This window comes from Corylus avellana, chromosome ca4, assembly GCF_901000735.1.
Source record: "Corylus avellana chromosome ca4, CavTom2PMs-1.0".
NCBI lineage: Eukaryota > Viridiplantae > Streptophyta > Magnoliopsida > Fagales > Betulaceae > Corylus > Corylus avellana.
Genome location: NC_081544.1, coordinates 31,410,436 through 31,432,858, shown reverse-complemented (window position 1 = coordinate 31,432,858; position 22,423 = coordinate 31,410,436). Strand labels below are relative to the sequence as shown.

The following is a 22,423-nucleotide window of genomic DNA, read 5'->3' as shown; positions in this document are numbered from 1 at the left end:
GTCTTGTGTGTTATACAACTTATACTCGTAAATAGCAATAGATTGGGAAATGAAATAAAAAAAAATCGACAAACAGCATTATTTTTTTATATATAAACTAAGAGTATCAAGTATGGATTCAAGATCTGTCCTCGACCCAAGTGCGACCAAAAAATTATACATTTGTCCATTATTTTGCTATGAATAATAGAGGAGGATATCTTAATTTGCTTGACACACAAAAATGTCCAAAAGCATAATCAAGGCTGTTTTTTATGTCCAAATAATTGGACTAAAATCAACTCATGCAGATTGCTAATTTGGTGCACTCATTCGCACCATCCAAGGCATGGATGAACAGACAAAGTTGGGATCTTGCAAGTTGAGCTTAGCATTAGAGTTGTTGAAACCTTAAGTCTTCAAAAAATGGTGAGAAAATAAGTATCCATGTTGCTGCGAAAAATAATGTATTGGCGGCGGCTGGAGGCACCGGTTAGATCCCCATCCTCCCAAAATCGCAATGCACCCATGAATAACAGAGCTGTCTAACAGAGTTGTCTGTGTTCCTCTGTCAAGATTGTCTGTCATCCCCACTGATCAAACAGGATCCCACCAATGGCGCCAATGTCACCTCTTATAACCGATGTTTTATGCGACTGACAAAAAATTGCCTAGTCAATCTTTGAATCTAAAGGCCCACAGATCCAGTTGGCCTTCCAAATGATAGAATGTGATAGGAGCCGTTCTGTTTTCCAACCTGAGGACCTTAGCTGCAAAAAAATGAAAATCAATATATACACAACAAGCCGTGCCTCTGAATTGACAGCAAAATATTAATATGTTTTCATGAGTGAGCATTTTTTTTTTTTTTGGTAGCCACACCAATATACGGAGAGGCACAGCACTTTTCCGATAAATAATAGATATCAGGCATGCTCTACAGCTCTACAGCATTTGGAGAATCCAACCCTTTATCTTGATGCAACAGCACCAGGGTGGGACCCAACAGACATGCCAAGATCAAGGATTACTGGATACCCAGCCACTGGTGGAGATAGATTTCTACCATTGTGAAAAAAGATAGTATTTTAGGTAATGCACGGCTTAGGGAAAAGTACCAGTTACATTTGCACTATCATCCCAAAAAAAGTTAATTTAGAGCTTCTCTAGAATCACTTATAAAATCAATTTCACTTAGTAAATAAGCAATGTGAGACTTAACACCTATAAGTATCTTTATAAACCACCAACTCTGTAGACTACTCGTCTTCCCAATATGGGACCGGAGTATTTCACAAATGGGCATAATGCATGATGCTATTTGGTAATGGGAGATGAAAATATGCAACTTGTTAAGGTAAAGGGAAAACATTAAAGATGTACCTTTTGAATAAAAACTCCATACTCTTTATCCATCCATGATTGGCTCTCCAAATGCACAGACTTGCTTTTTTCCGTAAGACTTGCCATAACAAGTGCATGAAAAAATGACTGCAAGGCATCTGCAGCTGTCGAGTCTTTATGCAAAATAGCACTGACGATACCCTTCTTCTCCACTAGCAAGTACTTTGCTGTGAAGACCAAAAGAACAACTAATGAGCTAGAGATTTAATAGATAATTCATTTGCTGGAAAGTACTAAGTAGAGCTCAACCTTTCTTATAATGAGATCCAGCAGAATGCAACAGGTCCATCCTGTTCAACAATATTGCCCGACTTGTCAATTTTGTGCATTATTATGAAATTAATTAAGAGCAGTGAGGTTAAAGGAGCCCGCTCAAAGCTGTTTCTGTTATAAGTATATTGAGAGTCAAGCCATGGTCTTGAATGGCAAAATGCTTCGAGATATAAAAAGCAGCGATCCAATGATTGAGGTGCCTTCCCACAAAAGTTGTTGCAGGAGCACCAGCAGAACATCACTGCTCTTTAAACAACAAATAGTCCTAGATGGAAGATGAACCCCAACGTCTAAATGAATTTTAAAAACTCACAGTTCCAGGTGATTAAATGAAGACACCCTCGCACCAAAGTGTACTTGCATGTGCATTTGTTTAGCACTCTTTGAGCTCCATGAAGTGGTCCACATTGGTAGCACATGCTCCATCCTAGAGACTTTTTCAGGTGAGAGAACTGGAAAAAGAATTCAGATGTAAGCGCCAAGTCTCATTAAAACATAAAACGGAGGCTTAAGAAACTTAAATCAAGCCTCAAAAAAACATGATGGTGAGTTTGTATTAAATTAAAAATATATATATATATATATATATATTTTAGTACTCATGTAATATAGAATGTGGATTGTGTCAACAAACAAGACCAGAACAAAATCAACGGAGCCAGCTTGAATCTGTTGATTGTATCAGTTGAAAATTTGATCCTAAAAGACATGGAATGGTAAGAACTTTGACTGTGTACAGTGGCCAAACAATTGCTGGTTATCGAGACACTTCAATTTAGGAACTCAATTCAACAATAAGTTGAAAAAGCAGGAGAAAGGAAGAACAAACTTAGTTGGCCCTAGGCAAACAACCAACAAAGGACTACCTAGGCCATTTTTCATGAAATGCTCCAAAAGAATTGAGCTCCTCTCAGCATTTAATGAATTCAATGCAAGGCACCTGACAGCCTTGTAGTTTGCTGCCAAAAAAGAATAGTATTGTTGAACAAGGCTTTAGTATAAATCCACACACAGACAGATTTAAAATTAAATAATGTAATTTCACAAAACTAAGATAGAACATATAATTAACTCCACACAGCCTCGACCCACAGATTTAAATGTCATAAGGGCTCCTGGAAGGTGCGAATAATGACATGGTTTTTAAAATCACTATTGAATTTGTGATAAATCACTATTGAATTTTGATCCAATAGTGATTTTAAAAGCCACATCATTTTTTGAGTGGCACAATGGGGACATTTAGCATTACTCAGAAGGTGCATGACAGGTGCCATGGTCAAAGAGAAGTTTCCATGTCAGCAATTATGTAGAAGAACCTACCATACATGTGGAACAGGGTGAGAGACAGAAAAGAAAACCAAATAGCTAGTGCATGCCCCATTGTAATGCGAGCAAGAACCATTCCCAAAGCCATGCCAATCATTGTTGCCACTGTCTCTTGACTTCCTTCCTATCAGCATCATATAAAAGCAAGTCAACAGTCAATGCTAGCTAATTGAATATAAGTTTCCATGGTTCTCATCCACTAGTAGAAAAGCAGCAGCAGTACCTTGGCAGATATATCTGCAGCATTACTCTGAAGAGCAAAATGCTGTGTCAAAGCAGCTCTAGTTGCTCCACTTGCAACACCAGCTAATTAGGAACACCATTTAGAAAAAAGTGATGGAGTCACAAAAAAAAAAGAAAAAAGAAAAAAGAAAAAGATTATGACCACAGCTCCCTTTCAGCCTCTTTTTCCTTTTATTTTATTTGACGAAAACATTTTAAAGGATATAAAGGTATAAATATTATGAGAAATGCTATAGATACCAAATTTTTTAACAAGAGAGGCTTACTAAACTGATGTGTATCTCATTCATTGGAGAAAAACAAAACAATTAATTAAGATAAATGTAACGAGTACCCATGAATGAGGTTCATATCATTTTGGTACAATTTTCTTGGTAAAAGATTTGATACCCCTAGTATTTCTCAAATATTATTGTAAAATCAATTCCTGTGTACTAGACTTTCACCTTTTGGCAATAAAATTTCTATTACTTATGAAAAAATCATTGTAAAAATGGAAAAGTATTACAGAGATTCAAACAAATGTAAGCCAGTTGGCAGCTTTAGTAGTGAAAATGATGTCGACATCAAAACTGACATCAATGTATATAAATTCAGCAGTACAAGGCAGAAAGAACAGGTGTAATTTTTTAAATCACACAGTTGGGAAAACAAAAATAAACAGTTGACTAGAAGCTGTCAATAGATCTTAGTAGTTCTTCAAATTGTTCGATTAGAGAAAACAGATACTTACTGAATGATCGTGATAGACTCCCCAGGCAAACTACAAGCACGAAAGCCGAAGGAAACAAAGGGGAAACGAGGTCCATCAACATTCCTGAAACCAGTATAACAGCCTTTCTGGTCATTTAATTTTAAAGGCATAAATAAATATCAAAGTTTAAAACCATAACCAACTATGTAGCAATCGGATATAACTAAAACTAGTTTTCAAGTGAAAGGGGAATATAGGACACTGGATAAAAATACTTGTGGTCTCTCGTGAATTTGTTGTACAGTACAAGGGCTTCAATTTCTTGAGGAAGAATTTTGGGACAACATTCACCAATTAGAAATATGCAAGTCTATAGCAATTAGACAGCCAATTGGCATGTACTACTTGATAATGTAGCTTATATATATCATTATCAGTATAACAAATATACTATTAATTTTATTTTTTATTTATTTATTTTTTTTAAAAAGGACAAAAAAATTACCAATTGTAGATGGACAATTACACATAAAATGGCCTTCAACATAAATCAGACAGGCAGATACACTATTTACTTCAGGTTGTTCAAATAAACAATGGTTGAAAAGAAATCATAGAAAGCCTATCAAAGTGCTATATGCGCACACAACTTCACGGAAGACATCCTTTTCTTCCTTGTACAGTTTAGAAGCGATAAATCAATGGACCAACCTTTCGTAAAACCATTGAAAGTTAAAAATGTTCAGAATTTCAGATCTAAAAGAACAACTGCTGAGGCTAACAGGGAGATTTATCAGCAAGGATATGAATGGGGAGCATGCGGTTGCCTCTCTCTTTATCTGTCATGCGTACACACACACACATACATGGGGTTTTGAAGATGATGTTAGAGGATTCAAAACTGAAAGGAGATAAAAATGATGAGAACATACCAAGATCATTCATAAGATCTGCAACCAAACGCCACATTTTGGCATTGCTATCCAGGTTTGAGCCCTGAAGAACAGAGGGTCATACAGCAGTATGGTCTTGTGAGGGAATCATGAGGAAATTAATTTTAAGCAGGAAGCAAATATTTTTCAACTGCGCATACCCAGATGAGACAGATGCCTATATCAAGTTAGCAAACCTTGTGAACTACATTTACTACCAAACCCATCTTTCTTCATAACAGGTGGATGCAAGTATTTCTTAAGGTAATCCGTTTAAACTGCATCCTATAAATATGAACAAAAGTAAACCCTAGATGTTACTAGATGTTATTTGTAATTACAGTAACAGAACACAATAATTCACCTGGTAGAATGTGAACAAAATGCCTCCAAGCATTCCAGTTAGGTCCCTCAAAAACCACTGCAACAATTTCAATGTTTCAAATTTATAATCAACATATCCCAAATTCAACAACTCGTTAAAATATTAATCAAATGATTAAATTATCTATTTTCTATCAACTTAAACTTTTGAAATAACTAATGATTTAAAATGATATTAAAGCAGTAGTCCTGAATTTAACCTCTGTTTCCATAATTCACCTTTGATTTCAATTTTTTATTTCAATTGTTAAGGAGATCCTTGAGCCACATGTGATGGAGAGTATTAAAATATTAATTAAATGATTAAAGTCATCATGTCCTCCCAGTTTAAGCTTTTGGGATAATTTGGTGATTTTAACAAACTTGGGTTCAGCTGTTATTAACACAACATTACAAATTAAATCAATTTAAACTGACATATCCGGAGTGTGCCTACCTGAAATGTGGCACCAATTACAGTAGCGGATTTCTCACCGACCCCAATTGCACTGAGAAGAGCCTAAAAGTGATTTTTTCACACCCCGTTTCCGTATCCATCAGTAGGCCTTTAACAAAGGATTGAAAACTTATAAATGTGAAACACAGAGCTTACTTGTGTAGAAAGCATGGTCCGAATGTACGTGGAAAGGCCCTAGAGAAAACAAATTTAATCCATGGAAATATAGTTAGCAACAATTTTCCAACATTTTCTTACGGTTCCTTCGAATACATTAGAGTGTTGAATTTCATGTTGATTTTCTTTTACCTGCAGTAAATCCCAGACTTGAAAAGGTACATAATCTGGAGTCACACTACTAGGAAAGCCCTGCAATTTTTATTTTTATTTTTTTGTTAACGAAGATTAACAAAACACATGTTGAATTTGATTTTTGTTTATCACAGAAAAAAAAAAAGAAAAAAAGGAAGCTTGCCTCGGGTACAAATGCTTGGAGAAGCCGTCTCCAAACATGGGTGAATCGGCCACCAGACCTGAGGATTTTTTTGAGAAAAATAAAATAAAGAAAATCAGAAAAGAAAAGCCTTGAAGTAATGAAAAAACCTTTGGATTCTGAGAGAAGGGGAGGCGGTAATAGTGGCAGTTCTTGAGAGCTTGGTGGAAGAAGAGCCATTCCATTCTTCCAATATGATCTCCGACGAAGATGCCTCCATTGACATCTCTCTCTTCGCCTGATCGATTAGAGAGCGAGGGAGACAGAGAGAGAGAGAGAGACAGAGCTCAGTTTTGTTTTTGTTTTGGTTTTTTTTACAAGTGGGCAGCTCTGTTCTTTGACCAACTGTCTTGTAAGCTCTCGTGCGGCAAGGGCCGTACTATCAGATTTTCTTGATTTATTTTATTTATTTATTTATCAGAAGGCTAGATCCCAATTGGTTGCATTCCATTAAATAGGAGGAGAATCATTTCAGGATTGAGATCTATTATTATTATTATTTTTTTAAATGATCCTGGGAATGAACAGCTTGTATTGATCTATGTTAGAAATCCATTTAAAAAAAAAAAAATTTAATGGCCAAATTATTCATAATATGTTTAGCTATTCTTTGAGACTAACTATCCTCTCACATTTAAAGAAATAATTGATCATCCGACTGATTCCTTAAAGGGTGAAAAGGTGTAGTAAGCTTTATCTGATTGAAAAAACTTTTCAATGATTTATGAGGACTTAAGAGTGGTGCAATCACCTTTAATGATACGAGAACGGAAATGGTCGGCTAGCCCAACCCTATGTGAATGGTGGAGTTGGTTAACCACTCCCTCGGTCGCCACCCCTTTGCTTACTTTTATTTTTCTTAGATACCGACTAGATCAAATAACTTCTAACGAAAACAATGTACAAGCCAAGTTTCTCAACTTCCATCATAAGATATATTTAGGACAAGAAGTGCTACACTTTTTTTTTTTTTTTTTAGTTGGTTAAGATTTATTATTTTAGAAAACGTGTGACCAACTCATGGGATAGTGACAAATTATTTGAGAACCAACTTTTTTTTTTAAAAAAAAAAGCATGTCTCATTTTGAATGATTATGCTGTTTTGATTATTTTTCTCTTATTGTTTTTTATTAAGTCTTTAATGGATTCCTTCTCCACCACAATGGTAAAGACAAAAAATAATATTAAGGCCTTAATAAGTTATATATAAAAAATAGTGAAATTTTTATTATATTTGTTAATGTGTTTTGGATGATATTTTATAATTTTTGTTTGATTTTGTAAAGACAATCTTTGTTCACTCAAAAAATAAAAACAAAGTAGTTTGCAACGCTAGAAGGAGGGCTTGAACCTCCGACCTTGTGGTTAACAGCCACACGCTCTAGCCAACTGAGCTATTCCAGCTACTACTTGAAGGCTAGTCTTTGCTTTTATTATTTTAATACTTTAAATAATAAATAAAAAAACCAAAAAATTGGAAACGCTAGAAGGAGGGCTTGAACCTCCGACCTTGTGGTTAACAGCCACACGCTCTAACCAACTGAGCTATTCCAGCTTTTGATTGCAGTGCTTCTTCTATATTTTAAGACCTTTTTTTAAAAAAGAAAACAAAAAAAATTGAAGCGCTAGAAGGAGGGCTTGAACCTCCGACCTTGTGGTTAACAGCCACACGCTCTAGCCAACTGAGCTATTCCAGCTTGTTAGTTGCCAATTTTCTTTTAGCATTACGTAACCTATATTACTCAATCACACAAGTATGGCAGCAAGCAGAAATAGCCAAGAAGGGAAACATAGAAGATGTGAGGATCAGTGAGCGATGTGGAGGAAAGCACTGTCCTTTCTCCCGCAGAGAGCCTTCTCTTCCGCACCTGAAATCCCAACCCTCTACTCCTTCCTCCAACCTTCCGTCTTTGCTCTCAACAAAACCCCGCCACCACCATCACCACCCTCCCAGAATCCGCCCCCACAAGCTTTAACCGCAGACCACATAGCCACCCTAGAAACCACCCTCTACCAGTCAATCATCACCGCAAGCACTGATGAGGCATGGAAGTCCTTCAAGACCCTCACCGGAAACTCTGCCTTCCCTAGTAAGTCCCTCACCAACTCTCTCATCGCCCACTTGTCCTCACTCAATGACATTCATAATCTCAAAAGGGCTTTTGCCTCGGCGGTTTATCTTATAGAGAAGAACCCTAAGTTATTGGACTTTGAAACCGTGGGAAAACTGTTGGATTCTATGAGATGTTCCAACACTGCTGCCCCTGCTTTTGCTTTGATCAAGTGTATGTTCAAGAATAGGTTTTTTGTGCCCTTTGGAGTGTGGGGAAATGTGCTTGTTGAAATCAGCAGGAAAAATGGTAGCTTTGTTGGGTTTTTGCGGGTTTTCGAAGAGAGTTGTAGGATTGCTTTGGATGAGAAGTTGGATTTTATGAAACCTGACCTGGCCGCTTGTAATGCGGCATTGCTGGGTTGTTGTCGTGAGCTTGAATCGGCGAGTGATGCCGAGAAAGTTGTTGAAACAATGTCGGTTTTGGGTATTAGGCCGGATGAGTCGAGTTTTGGCTCTCTTGCTTATTTGTATGCACTTAAGGGGCTTGAAGAGAAGATAATTGAGTTGGAAGGTTTGATGGGTGGGTTTGGTTTTTCGAACAAAAGCGTCTTTTTCAACAATTTGGTTAGAGGGTATGTTAAATCAGGCACTTTAGAATCTGTTTCAGCAACTGTTCTGCGTAGTTTGAGGGTAGGTTGCAAAGATACAAATTTTGGTGAAGAAACTTACTGTGAAGTGGTTAAGGGATTTCTTGACAATGGGAGTTTCAAGGGTTTGGCGTCTTTGATCACTGAAGCTCAAAAGTTAGAGCCTTCAACGGTTGTGGTTGATAGATCTGTTGGCTATGGTATTGTTAATGCTTGTGTTAACCTTGGATTATCGGATAAGGCACACAGCATTCTTGAGGAAATGGATGTTCAGGGAGGGTCTGTTGGGCTCGGGGTCTATGTGCCGATCTTGAAGGCTTACTGCAAAGAGCATCGAACAGCTCAAGCTTCTCAGTTGGTCATGGAAATTAGCAATTCAGGCCTTCAGTTGGATGTAGAGACCTATGATGCATTGATAGATGCATCGATGTCAAGCCAAGATTTTCAATCAGCCTTTTCGTTGTTTAGGGATATGAGAGAAGCAAGAGTACCTGACCTTAAGGGGAGTTACTTAACTATAATGACTGGCTTAATGGAGAATCATCGGCCCGAGTTGATGGCAGCCTTCTTAGATGAGGTTGTTGAGGATCCTAGAATTGAAATGGGAACCCACGACTGGAATTCAATTATTCATGCTTTTTGTAAAGCGGGTCGATTAGAAGATGCAAGGAGGACTTTGAGAAGGATGACATTCTTGCAGTTTGAGCCAAATGACCAGACATATTTGTCCCTAATTAACGGGTATGTGACTGCAGAGAAATATTTCAGTGTTTTGATGCTCTGGAATGAGGTTAAACGAAAAGTTCCAACTGATGGGCAGAAGGGGGTCAGATTTAATCACAACTTGGTTGATGCATTCCTTTATGCTTTGGTTAAGGGAGGTTTCTTTGATGTAGTGATGCAAGTAGTGGAGAAAAGTCAGGAGATGAAGATTTTTGTGGATAAGTGGAGATACAAGCAAGCATTTATGGAGACCCATAAAAAGCTCAAAGTGTCAAAATTGAGGAAGAGGAACTTTAGAAAAATGGAAGCACTTATTGCTTTTAAGAATTGGGCTGGTCTGAATGCTTGAACTTCAACAGTGCCAATTGGTTATGTTGTCCATTTGAACTTCTGCTGACAGCTCGTTCTGCTTAGCAACCAATTTTCTGTGGAATTTTGGGCAAGGAACTCGAAAAGTGGCTCGCTTCCAAAAACTGGGTTTGTTTACCATGCAACAGAAACTCCTGATGCTTACATTGTTGACAAAGGCTTCTGCTGACAATGCAGAGAGAAGTGTCTGCTTGGATTTTCAAATTGTAAATGAAAGAGGGGACCTAAGGAAAATGAAAGTTCTCTAAGGCCTCTGCTTGTGATACAAAGTTCAGAGGCTACCTCCGCAGCACAAGTGTGAATTTTTCGATTGTCTCTGTTAACAAAGGCTGAATTTCATAAGTTAAATAAAGTGACTTGGCCTGGCAGTTTAAACCAGGTTCTTTCTTTGAATTATAATTTATTTTTATAATTTGTTTTTGGAGCAATTTGTGGAATTTTATTTGTTAGTGGAGGGAATCAGTTGGAAAATTGACTTAATGCTGGATTTTCGTCTTTATTCAGTTGGGAGATCTCTCCAGCTGCTCAGCTTCAATGGGAATGCAGAACAACTCCGAAAACATGTTATGCCAGGAACCACTACAGGAAAACTGCTTCAGTTTTCCATTTTACTCTTTTTGATGTTTTACTTATTTGGACTGGTCTGGAACTTCACTGGTTTTTTGCCTAGCACTAGCAGAAATTAGAACCCAGGTTTTCTGGTTGTAAGCAGCTGGATGGGTAGCATAATTTTCATTCTTGGTTTGATTATTGAAGTGAGATCAATAAAGGGCTAATTTTAACCTCATTACATTGTAGCTTGCCATGTATGTGGATGTGTTGGCATTCGAATTCTTAAAAAATGAATGATCTTTTTCTGTTGCTTGGGTGCTCCTAGATCCTTTTCATTTTTCAAGCTTTTCAGCTTTTTGACTGCTAGACAGCATCTACAGTCTGTGCCTGCGGGGTTTAGACACCACTATGTGGCAAAAGTCTGAACATAAATGCCGTCATATCACCCGTAGAGCCCACTATTTGATATTGATTTCCTCTTTAGTCCTTTCTGTAGATGAAAATGCATGTTGCTTTGTAGCTATAAACCACAATATAGATAGGCACAACTTTTTAGGAAGAAAAAAGAGAGAAAAAGACAACGTTGAAAATGATCATCTCCACCGAAAAGAACAGTCTCTAGTCCCTCCCCCGATTCTTTTTCATATATCAAATACAAAAGTTAAACCCTTGAAATGCTTTGCTTCATATTTCATGCTCATGAATCTTTAACCGTTTCAAAACCTTCACCAATGTCACTCGCCCCCAGTGCATGGCTCTTCATCAACATCCTGCTCTTGCTCTTGCGCTCCTTTATTCACACTGTCTATGCAACTTCCCACACCATCCCAATTAATGGTACATGTGATGATAAATGTGGCACTGTCCCCATAAAGTTCCCATTCGGCACTGGATTTGGATGCGGGCATCCCGACTTTGCAAGATACATAAAATGCAGCTCCGGGACACTCCAATTCTCCACTGGCACCGGCATTTACACGATTTCCTCAATCGACTACTCGAGCAGCACCATAATTGTTGCAGACCCCCTCATGTCAACCTGTTCTTCAATGCAAAACTCTGGAAGCTTCAGCTTAGACAGGACCAGTCCATTCACTATAACAGCAGATGATATCTTTGTTCTGCTTGGGTGCTCGACAACGTCTCCTGTGTTTGATCTTGATGAAGATCTGTGTGATACTGGCTCAGGTTCTCGTATTTGTAGAGGGCTGTATTCTTGCAAGGGAGTGACAGGCATTGGGTTGCCTCAAAATGCACCCAGTTCCACATGTTGTGTCTATGACTCCCCAGTTGGTCTTGGTTCAGGCTATGCATTGGACCTTCCCAAGCTCCAGTGCTCATCATATACATCGATCTACGGGTTCGGGGATGAGGGGGATCCGATGAAGTGGAAATTCGGAATTTCTTTGCAGTATAACAATTCCTACTACACGGATACATGCAAGGACTGTGAAGCTAGTGGCGGTTTGTGCGGCTTTGCTGGTTTGGATCAGTCATTTGCTTGTATTTGTAGAAATGGAGTAAACACCAGCAACAATTGCCTTGGACGAGGTTAGTTAGTTCCTATCTTATGCTCATTTTGTCAGGAACCATGTGAGATTTTTTTTACTTTATGTCTGAATCTAAACTTTGATATGTGGTTTTGATATGATTAGGGTATGCTTGGAGCGGGACACGGGGACTAAAATTTCAAAAGAAGATGATTCTTGGAGGTACATAAATGGCACTGCCTTTTTCTCTCTCTCTACTTTATGTTCACCACATTCACACCAAAAGTCTTCTTTTGCTCAAGAATTTTTAGGCAGGGTGGTGCTTTTCAGTGTCCTTTTTCTTTTGCAACTATTGATCATCTACTTTATAGATGTTACTGTGCTGCAATTATAAACTGGACTCCTAGGACATTTGGGTATCATTCAAATCGATCAAAATAATTTTATTCATTTTTTCATAATTTTCTTATGCCTTGTTTGGTGGGTGACAAACATAAGAAAACTTATATTTAAAATTTGCTGACAGTTACATAGTTTGCTGATCTTTTATGGGCTAAACAACTGTGATATGATATGATTCTTTTTCCTTTTTTCTTCTTTTTCAATAGGACTTTGGCTCTCCTGGATGTTGCTATGCCTTTGGAGGTTATAGGCCGGATGCCTCAAAAGTCAAAAAACTTTTGGGGATGCAAAATGCCAATGAAGGGTTTACTGGAAAAGCTTCTCTCTCACTTTCTTGGTGAAAGCAGCGGCATTGTCTTTCCTATGGGTTTCATGTAATTCTCAAGAAGTTGTTGGCAGCTGTAAGCCTGTAACCATTTTCTATTCGTTTGTTTCCTCTTTCCTGAGCAATGCTAATGGTGACTCACATGCTCTTTTTGATTGCAAAAGATGGAGGAAAAGGAAAAGATAAACCGTATTTCGTCAATTATCATCTGGCTTATGAAATTCAGAACATGCTCTCCATTATGTTTGAAAATTCGTATGATGTTTATTGTAAATCTGAATTGTTTTCATTTATCTATTATTAGATTACTCTATAACTTCTAATCATATAAAAATGACAATATAAGCTTATGAAATTCAATACTATGTTTTTAGAAACAACAAATAAAAAGGAAGTAAATATTTGCAAAATTTGTCGGGCAGTCTTATTTTCACACCATTAATGTTTTTTTTTTTTTTCACGTCATCCTCTCTCATAATTTGGGATCATCTCTATAGGAATAAATGGTCTAAAAATATCTTTATTATCAAAAATATTATTTCTGTAATTTCTTTTGTTATATTTCTAAAATACGTAATAGTTTTCTAGTGTGATATTTTTTTTTTTTTTTTTTTTTTTTTCAAATTAACCTAAATAGTTTATTAAGCTAACACATGTTTAAATTGTACTTGAAAATCACGCTAACTTTATCCTTCCATGTGAATCTTACATATGCATGCACCGAATGCATGAATGACTCAATTTTGTGAAATCAATACAACACCATCCGTGTCTCAACCTTGTATATGTCCTCAATAGACCACGAATAGGCTCGGGTTCGGCTCGATTAAACAAACAAAGTTTAAACAAAATTTTAGGCTCATGTATTAAACGAACTAAACTCATATAAACTTGTAAAAATTTGTATAACTTTATTTTTAAAAGCATGATATACATTATTCTCTCAACCATATTTTTTTGTGGACTCAATGTGAGTTTTACAAAAATTCTATAGTAGATTTACTCATTCATTTTCTCTTGTTTTTATTATTTTCAGCTTTGTAATGAGAACGTCTTAAGCATTTAAAAAGATTTACAAAGAATTTTTTTAAATCTTTATTCAGGAATGCTGCAATTACTTAACCAACAATTCAGGAATGTTGCAATTTAACCAACAATTTCAATATTTCATTTTTCTTCTTCCTGCAGAATATCTGCACCTGTACTGCTGATAGTTGCCCACCCACATGTCACAACGTTGCCTCGCTAGTACCTTCATATGCCCTTTTTTTTTTTTTTTTTTAAGCAAAAAGGGTCGGCGGAGGAGACTGATTTTTAGCTATCCTATTTGGACGTGACCATAGTAGCACAGGGACTTAGACGGTGGGAACCGCAGACGCTCCTTCAAATCTGACTGAGTTATAGTCTGACCCAGCCCTACCAGAGCATCAATAGAAATTCAAAGCGACTAATACTAATCAGACATATATATAAAAAATTTTCATTACAAAAATTTGAACTACACCCTGATACAAGCCATGAACACTGATCTGTTTCATCACATCTGCTGCTTTAATATTCCCAAGAAATTATGTTGACTGTTTTATATGTTTGCCAAATCTGTAGACCGAAACATGTGTCATAAATTATATCTAAGTCTGTCAACATCTTACAATGACAATATAGGCCACCATAAATTACAAAAATATATATATATATAAACCATAAATATGGAACCAAAAATTTATTGAACAAATCTAGTACTTTATTGAAAAACCAAGCATCAGTACAATTGCTTTATGATTACAATACTATAAATACAATTTGACATTTCTTCTAACCAAACTTGACCTATGACACGGGTAATTACTGTTTTGGCTAAATCATGCACAACAAAATTGACATTTCTTTTGACAAGAGTCATTCTCAATATTCTTAACTCCGTCCAAAAACATGTCTAAATTTGCTCCAATTTTTGCCTGTCGCATTGACAACATTTAGCATCTTCCAAAATTATATCATGAACTCATGATCAAGATTTAAAATTGGTTCGGTATATATACTATCATATTATTTAATTTTCTTTTTTTTAGAATGTGCTGACATTGAAACTATATACATAAATAGACCAACTAGCTTCCAAAATTACCTATGAAATGAATAATATGATAATATCAAATTTAATTTGGAAGGGAGAGAATCCTATTCTCTCGTCCGTTGTATTTTTCCCCAATTATTGGTGTCTACTGTCTGCACTCTAGTCCAAGTCGAATTTCCATTTCAAGTCGTTAGCTTGGAAACTACGTCGTTCCGTCCGCGCCCATGAAACTCCAAGTGCCCGGCGACAATTCAGCTTCAATCTCGGACCAATGAGTGGAATCTTCTATGAATATTCTTAGGTCCAACGTCTTTCTTACTATTTTCGAAATTATCAATCTTTCGTTTACTTATTGCAATTCTTTACCTGTTCGGCTCTTCCAATTCACAACATTGGATAAGAAACAAGTTTACCATCTTTGTTTTATTTACTTGTTTGGTTTTGACATTGATCGAGTTCTCTCTACAGTTCAATCTTCTGCAGGTAAGTGCCATATCCGTCATTGTTCTTTCTTTTCCTTGTGCTTACTTCAGTTTCTGTGAATACCCAGCTGCTGTTTTACTTTACTTTTGGATAAAACCGATTGATATTCTGCTTTCATTAGAGTATAATCAGTAAATAGAGGTACTTCTCGATGAGTTGATGTATTCGCATTTCACAAACCTGTAGTTGTAGGCCTGCTGTGCTTGGAGGTTTGATTGGACTGTCTCTTTCTCTCTCTCTTTTCTTTCTTTGTTTCATAAGGTTGATCGTATGGTTGGGTGGGGTGGCCGGGTGGGTATGTGAAAATGTTTTGCATTTCATTTCTGCTTTCATACGGTTGATCTTGCTCTGCTTTTAAGCTTCGCATTGATTTAGAAGGGGCACTGGCCTACTGGGTACTGTTTTATGCATTTTGATTTTTTTGAGGAGTGTTTTTGTAGTTGCGATTTTGTTTTTCTCTATCAACTCATATCTGTCTTTCTTTTCTTTTGTTTGATTTTTCTCCTTTTTATTCGATTCAGAAGCTTGGGTGGGATGAGAGGACTAAATTCGATCTCCTTGGCAATTCTATTTCTTCTTACGGCCCTTCAAGAGGCGTGGTCACATGGAGACCAGCCTCTGTCAAAAATTGCTATTCACAAGGCATCATTTGCTCTTCAGGATCATGCTTATGTTAAAGCTTCACCTACGGTCCTTGGATTCAAGGTAAGCTTCAACAGCGCTATTCTTCTTTTTAATCTCTATCTTAATATTTAGCCTTGTATTATTTTAAACGATAACTTGTTTAATTGACCTTGATGATGATGATCTTCAAGTTCGCATGCTTCTTAAGTTCATTTCCCTGGCCATTGATCTCCTGTGTGGAACATAGAATGTGCCGTAGAATCACTGGGGCAGGGGACAAAACCCTAAAAATATGAAGAAAATAGGCTTGTTTTGCGGCTAATGCAAGTTTTGTTCACTGCTTCAGGGGCAAAATACAGAATGGGTGTCAATAGAGTTCAGTTCTCCAAACCCATCAAATGATGATTGGATAGGAGTATTTTCACCCGCCAATTTCAGGTGAGTAAATGGTGTTGGATTTCTGAACCTTCAGTCAGCATTTGGAACCTTGAAATATCTTATTTGTTTCTTCTGCTTGTAATTAAACTAAATTGCGTTGATCTAAATTGAGCCTTTCCTATTCACCATTTTCAGTGCTTCCACCTGCCCCGAAGAAAACCCAAGAGTTTATCCTCCACTACTTTGTTCTGCACCTATTAAGGTTCATCCTGGACAGTGCAATGGCTTTTTCTGAATTGCTTCTTACCTTGACAATCCTTGAAATATAAAAAGAGCTAAAAAAGTAAACTTGATTGTCTTACTCCTTTTGCAGTTTCAGTATGCGAACTACTCCAGTCCAGAGTACAAAAAAACTGGAAAAGGGTATTTGAAGCTTCAGCTGATTAACCAGAGATCCAACTTCTCTTTTGCTCTCTTTTCTGCTGGCTTATCAAATGTATGGTTACCATTGCCTTTGGTCTAGCATCTGCATATCTATGTGGTAACGAATTTGTCTCATATGGACCAATTGTCATGAAACAGTAGTTTTTTTTAGATCGGTTATTACATTTTCCTGTTATTTTTCTTCGAAAGAAAGAAAATAAAAGGATTAATCTAGTGATGGTTAGAAATTTTCATGTACAAACAATGCTTCTGGTGACTGCTTGATGGATTTTAGTATAGAGTAAAATGCCTAAATCTCAACTACTTTGTGTTGCTAACTGAATCCTTTTTTTGCAATTATGCACCATGTTGACTGGCACATTTTCCTCAAAATCCTTGGCAGTGATGGCTTTCTGCAAGGCCTCTACCAATGTCTTCTTGGCTCTCTCTCTCTCCTCTTCTGTCATTTTTTTTCCTTTGTTGCTATTCATGTCCTGTTTTACATTTAACACGTTTCTTTTGGTTCTTATTTGCATTTCAAGCTTGATTGACCTTGTTGCATTTTTTTTTCACTCACGTCTTTATTTTTACTTGATAGCCTAAGCTGGTGGCAGTGTCTAATCAAGTAGCTTTTGCGAATCCAAATGCTCCGGTTTACCCACGCTTGGCACAAGGAAAAGAATGGAATGAAGTGAGTCTTATTTCCCCTTTCTCTTAATCGTTGAAACTCATATAATGTACATAACACAAATAAGAAGTCCTCTTATTTTGTGCTAGAATATCAATAGATCACAGATTATCCATCGTATCCTACTTGTTTTCTTTGAACTGTAAAAACTATTCATTTTTCTATAAGCTTTTGTTCCATTAGCTTACTGGCACCTTCTTCTACTTCCTTTTTTTTTTTTTTAACATCACCTTTTGTTTCCTCAAGTTAATAGCATGCAAAAATTATTGTAATGTTACCTACACTATTTAAGGGCTTACAATTTTAAGGAAATAACATGGCTTTGAATTGATACTCAGATGACTGTGACCTGGACAAGTGGATATGGGATCGATGAAGCAGAACCTTTCGTTGAGTGGGGTCCAAAAGGAGGTGACCGTGTTCTTTCTGCAGCTGCTGGGACACTGACTTTTGATCGTAACAGCATGTGTGGTGTGTAACATTCTTACCTCTGAATTTTGTTCTCATAAAAGACTATCTGAGAGTTTGAACCTTCACAAAAAAGTGCATGATCATTCATTTTTCTTTTCAATATTTTTAAATAATTATCCAAAATTTGTTCTCGAGTTATTTCCTGTTGGTAGATAACTCACCTTATGAACATATATGCACAGGTGCACCGGCTAGGACTGTGGGATGGCGTGATCCTGGATTTATACATACCAGTTTTTTGAAGGAATTGTGGCCCAATAAAAAGTATGATGTATTTTTATTCTTGCTTTTGATGTTGCTCTTAAAAAATCTAGGTTTTTGAGCCAAGTTTTATACAGAGGATTAGCATCTTTTTTGTTATGTACTTCTAAGCATATCTATCCATTCATAATATTTGGGTTCTGTTTGACTTTCATTGTGCATAATTTTCCTTTTTGGCCAAAATGTTTTGGAAATTGGAATCCGTAACTCTTAAAATCCTTTGTTTAGCTCATTAGCCCTCCTGGATACTGATGTATTGAATAAATCAATAATAGATTTGAACTTTGATTCAGACTATTTTTTTCTTTTTTTTTTTAAAAAAAAAAAAACAGTATGAAAACATTAATATGATGTATATATGAGGAACGCATTGATGCACTGTTTATCAGAAATGGGAATAAGCAAGTTATATTTAAAATTCAACTAATTAAATTATGTTCTGTTTTTAAATAATAACATGACTTCACAAGTTAATTGGAAGTTTGATATAAATGGAAGATCTGGTAGGATGATAAAAAAATATAATAATGTGTTATTTAGTGGCCCCACATAATGATACCTTTGAATGATGTGTCATTTTATCTTCATATATCTAAACAGTGCATTCATCTGTATTGATTCTTTGGCCAAGAAGCATAGTGAAATTGGTGTTAATCTAAAAAGAAAGCTTTCTAACTGTTCTTCCCATTATGAAGTGGTACAATACATTTAACATTCTGAACATATTTCTCTTGAAAAGGATTGAGTTTGAAATATCAATGGTTTTCACTCGATAAGGTTTGACTATAAGATTCCAACTGTAAAAATTATTAAATTAGTATTATGTTAAAATTTTTGCAATCAGCTGTTAGGATTTATGAGAAACTAAACATTCAATATGATTTTCTATTGATTATGCAGGTATATTTACAAGCTGGGGCATAGATTATTCAATGGTACATATATTTGGAGTGAACAATATCAGTTTAGGGCATCTCCTTATCCTGGTCAAAATTCTCTACAACGTGTAGTCATTTTTGGTGACATGGGGAAGGTTTGAACTCTCTTGGAAAACATTACATGTGTCAATTATTAATCCCAGTTCACAGCCATGCAAAAATGTCTTTTGTATGTGGATTGTTGCAGTAATTTTATATTATAGACTGATTTTTTTTCTTTTCTAATTATTCTACTATAACTTTTATGTTTTCAGATTGCTGTTTAAGATTATGAATGACTGTCCAATGAATTATGTACTTTCTAGATATTTTGCTAAATTCTTTCACTCTACAGGATGAAGCTGATGGTTCCAACGAATATAACAATTTCCAGCGCGGCTCCCTGAACACCACTCGAGAGCTTATTCGAGATTTAAAGAATATTGATATAATTTTCCACATTGGAGATATATGTTATGCAAATGGATACATTTCACAGTGGGACCAATTTACAGCACAGGTTGAGCCAATTACGTCAACTGTGCCTTACATGATTGCAAGGTATATCATAATTTACTTATAATGTTTGAGCATATATTTGTCTTCTACTTTACCTTATGTGCCGAATGGTGATTTCTCCATGCAGTGGTAACCATGAGCGTGACTGGCCAGGGACTGGATCCTTCTATGGGAACATGGACTCTGGGGGAGAATGTGGTGTGTTGGCTGAGACTATGTTTTATGTCCCTGCGGAGAACAGGGCTAAATTCTGGTATATAAATATTGCAACCTTTCAAATTTGATTAGCTTTCCATTGCAATTATATGCATTCTAAGCTTGTAGTAATCGATTTTGATAGTTACTGACAATTATTTTGTTCAAACCTTTGACCTCTACTCATTTTGATCAAATTCTTTGAATTTTTAGTTGCTACAAAGTTAAGAAAAATGCAACCTTTTTAATCATATATCGATTATGCATCAATATTATAAACTTATGGAAAAACTCCCAGCACGGCTATGAGTTATCTGAAAAGCTTCTGTTACTTGCACAATAAATTACATGCTGCTACTCCCTCGAATTTATTTTTCAAAAGTTTCCAAGTACTCACCCAAATCCTTGCATAATTTTTGTGATAGTCTACTCTTTCACCATAAGGACCTGCCCTTAAATGAGTTCCTTATTGAGATCTACTTTCATAGGAAACTGACCTGGGGAAGAAACAGAGAGAGATCTAGATGTACCTTGTTGCAAATCCCATTGTCCTGGAACTTGGCAACTAGGCTAACACCCCTCTCACGTGTAGGCCTGAAAAAAAGATCTTGAACAGAGGCCCTGCAGATGGACCCTGAACAGAAGCAAAATGCAATGGTTCATTAGTAAAGTGGGGTTCATGTGACTTGAACAAAGCACCTGTCAGATAAACATGCTCTGATATATTGAAATTTTTTTTATGAAGATTTAGAAAATATGGGATGTGAGAGAAGAAATATAAGAAAGAGAATGTACGGTTTGGAAAAAGGTTGCAAAAGTGATACCCATTCATCTCTATCTGTGTGCATTTATATATTTCATGAATAATGTAAAACTACAACAATCCTCCAAAGATTGCCGATAATACCTGTTATACCTGGACTTTCTTCTAGATGTGCAAGAAACTGGTGAACAACATTGTTTTCTTCTTCCAGGTACTCAACTGATTATGGCATGTTCCGCTTCTGTGTAGCTGACACTGAACATGACTGGAGGGAAGGCACAGAGCAATACAAGTTCATTGAGCACTGCTTGGCATCAGTCGACAGGCAAAAGCAACCGTGGCTAATTTTTCTTGCACATCGAGTACTTGGTTATTCATCTTGTACCAGTTATGCAGAAGAAGGATCATTTGAGGAACCAATGGGGAGGGAGAGCCTTCAGAAACTCTGGCAGAAATACAAGGTGGACATTGCTGTGTATGGCCATGTACACAGTTATGAAAGGACATGCCCCATATACCAGGTATTCTTACAACTTTATGCTGTGACAATGATATACCCTTTCCATATCCTTTTGTTGCATTTTACACTAATATGGGAGTAACCCTGAATTATATTTTCCTTTACACTTCCATTAGCAAAAATAATAGAAATGTGATTTTGGACCGTTTCCAAATTACCTGCCCATGTCATGGGCATATTTTGTGACTTTGAGTTGCAAACAAATCATTGACCTTTAGAATCTAGGGATTAAAAAATATCTGATTACTGTTGTTCTGATCTTCTTGGAATAATATGAACTGTACCAAGACTTCTTGGCTCGTTTGGGTCCAATGTCTTTATAATGCTTTGAACAAACCCTTAGTAGACCCGACTTAAAATGGTCTATAGCCTATTCTGACAAGCATCTGTTCTGAAATAGAATTGCAGTGGTTGAGTAAATCTGATATATATATATATATATTGAACTTGTGAATGTCCCAAAACTATTTGGTGGTTGACTGTAATTCATCAACATAGTATCTCTTTTGAAATGATTTAAAAAGTTATTGGATTCCAGCTTTCTGTAAAATAACCATTGATTGCCATTTCTTCCACAGAATATTTGCACCAACAAAGAGAAACACTACTATAAGGGCACTTTGAATGGAACAATACATGTGGTTGCTGGTGGTGGCGGCGCAAGCCTTTCTCCATTTACCACTCTCCAAACCCAGTGGAGTTTCTTTAGAGACTATGACTACGGGTTCATAAAACTCACAGCATTTGACCATTCCAACCTCTTGTTTGAGTACAAGAAGAGCAGGGATGGAAAGGTTTACGATTCTTTCAGAATATCACGGGATTACAGGGACATCTTGGCCTGCACCGTCGATAGTTGCCCTAGCATGACCCTGGCATCTTGAATGATGATGATTCTTGTACTGCCTTCACATCTATTATCATGTTTTGCCACACTCAAATTGTGAATAAATAATCTCTTCTCAACTTCATTACCTGAATGCTGCATGGCATGACAGTTTATGACAGTTTACATGATACTTTTTTTTTATAGAGTATAAACTGTTACGTGAATTTGTATGAGTTATTGTAAAAGTTGTAGTCACCTAAACAACTTTCCTCATAATTGACTGATTGGTTTAAGAGAACGTCATGAGGTAAAAAAGTGATTAAGCACTTCTTGGGGTAAGCAATAAAAAAAGTTCACACTGTTAGAAAAGTTGTCATAATTCATTAACGTGTTGCATTATCACCAATCATATTGCAACGTGTCACTGCAATAAAAAAATAATTAAACCACACACGCACATATATATGTACATATATATATATATATACACACACACGCACATACACATATATCACGGAGGAGGAGGTCAAGTCAACTTGGGCCATGA

General features: G+C 36.5%; 4 protein-coding genes and 3 non-coding genes across 10 annotated transcripts; 3 read left to right on the top strand and 4 right to left on the bottom strand.

The window, feature by feature from the left end:
* Window positions 1-57: 57 nt before the first annotated feature.
* On the bottom strand, window positions 58-6,483 carry LOC132177016 (protein root UVB sensitive 3). Of its 2 annotated transcripts, XM_059589213.1 has the most exons (15): window positions 6,278-6,483; window positions 6,150-6,207; window positions 5,984-6,043; window positions 5,831-5,869; window positions 5,675-5,737; window positions 5,219-5,275; window positions 4,855-4,918; window positions 3,962-4,045; window positions 3,209-3,291; window positions 2,980-3,109; window positions 2,523-2,615; window positions 1,970-2,108; window positions 1,633-1,673; window positions 1,363-1,550; window positions 58-749 (listed from the first exon to the last, which is right to left on the bottom strand). In XM_059589213.1, the coding sequence occupies exons 1-15, from the start codon at window positions 6,391-6,393 to the stop codon at window positions 651-653; spliced, it is 1,314 nt and encodes a 437-aa protein (XP_059445196.1). In that variant the 5' UTR covers window positions 6,394-6,483; the 3' UTR covers window positions 58-650. The 2 variants fall into 2 exon arrangements, with proteins under 2 accessions (XP_059445196.1, XP_059445197.1); XM_059589214.1 differs by lacking the exon at window positions 6,150-6,207.
* Window positions 6,484-7,497: 1,014 nt separating this feature from the next.
* TRNAN-GUU (transfer RNA asparagine (anticodon GUU)) lies at window positions 7,498-7,571 on the bottom strand. The gene has a single exon. It is a non-coding gene; the product is annotated as a tRNA-Asn (tRNA).
* A 77-nt stretch (window positions 7,572-7,648) lies between these two features.
* TRNAN-GUU (transfer RNA asparagine (anticodon GUU)) lies at window positions 7,649-7,722 on the bottom strand. Its single transcript has one exon. It is a non-coding gene; the product is annotated as a tRNA-Asn (tRNA).
* A 68-nt stretch (window positions 7,723-7,790) lies between these two features.
* TRNAN-GUU (transfer RNA asparagine (anticodon GUU)) lies at window positions 7,791-7,864 on the bottom strand. The gene has a single exon. It is a non-coding gene; the product is annotated as a tRNA-Asn (tRNA).
* Window positions 7,865-7,958: 94 nt separating this feature from the next.
* Window positions 7,959-10,746, top strand: LOC132177510 (pentatricopeptide repeat-containing protein At1g69290). Its single transcript, XM_059589866.1, has 2 exons — window positions 7,959-10,338; window positions 10,464-10,746. Exon 1 carries the CDS (start codon window positions 7,984-7,986, stop codon window positions 9,937-9,939), a length of 1,956 nt encoding a protein of 651 aa, XP_059445849.1. The 5' UTR covers window positions 7,959-7,983; the 3' UTR covers window positions 9,940-10,338; window positions 10,464-10,746.
* Window positions 10,747-10,846: 100 nt separating this feature from the next.
* Window positions 10,847-12,929, top strand: LOC132177511 (uncharacterized). The gene is made up of 3 exons (XM_059589867.1): window positions 10,847-12,062; window positions 12,167-12,223; window positions 12,610-12,929. The coding sequence occupies exons 1-3, from the start codon at window positions 11,186-11,188 to the stop codon at window positions 12,651-12,653; spliced, it is 978 nt and encodes a 325-aa protein (XP_059445850.1). The 5' UTR covers window positions 10,847-11,185; the 3' UTR covers window positions 12,654-12,929.
* A 1,987-nt stretch (window positions 12,930-14,916) lies between these two features.
* LOC132177015 (probable inactive purple acid phosphatase 1) lies at window positions 14,917-22,027 on the top strand. Of its 3 annotated transcripts, none has more exons than XM_059589210.1 (13): window positions 14,917-15,106; window positions 15,810-15,993; window positions 16,259-16,350; window positions 16,486-16,552; window positions 16,664-16,786; window positions 17,312-17,404; window positions 17,740-17,872; window positions 18,055-18,136; window positions 19,034-19,166; window positions 19,406-19,611; window positions 19,697-19,822; window positions 20,739-21,048; window positions 21,626-22,027. In XM_059589210.1, exons 1-13 carry the CDS (start codon window positions 15,093-15,095, stop codon window positions 21,929-21,931), a joined length of 1,869 nt encoding a protein of 622 aa, XP_059445193.1. In that variant the 5' UTR covers window positions 14,917-15,092; the 3' UTR covers window positions 21,932-22,027. The 3 variants fall into 3 exon arrangements, with proteins under 3 accessions (XP_059445193.1, XP_059445194.1, XP_059445195.1); XM_059589211.1 differs by lacking the exon at window positions 14,917-15,106 and adding an exon at window positions 15,116-15,288; XM_059589212.1 differs by lacking the exon at window positions 14,917-15,106 and adding an exon at window positions 15,328-15,497.
* The last annotated feature ends 396 nt before the right edge of the window (window positions 22,028-22,423 follow it).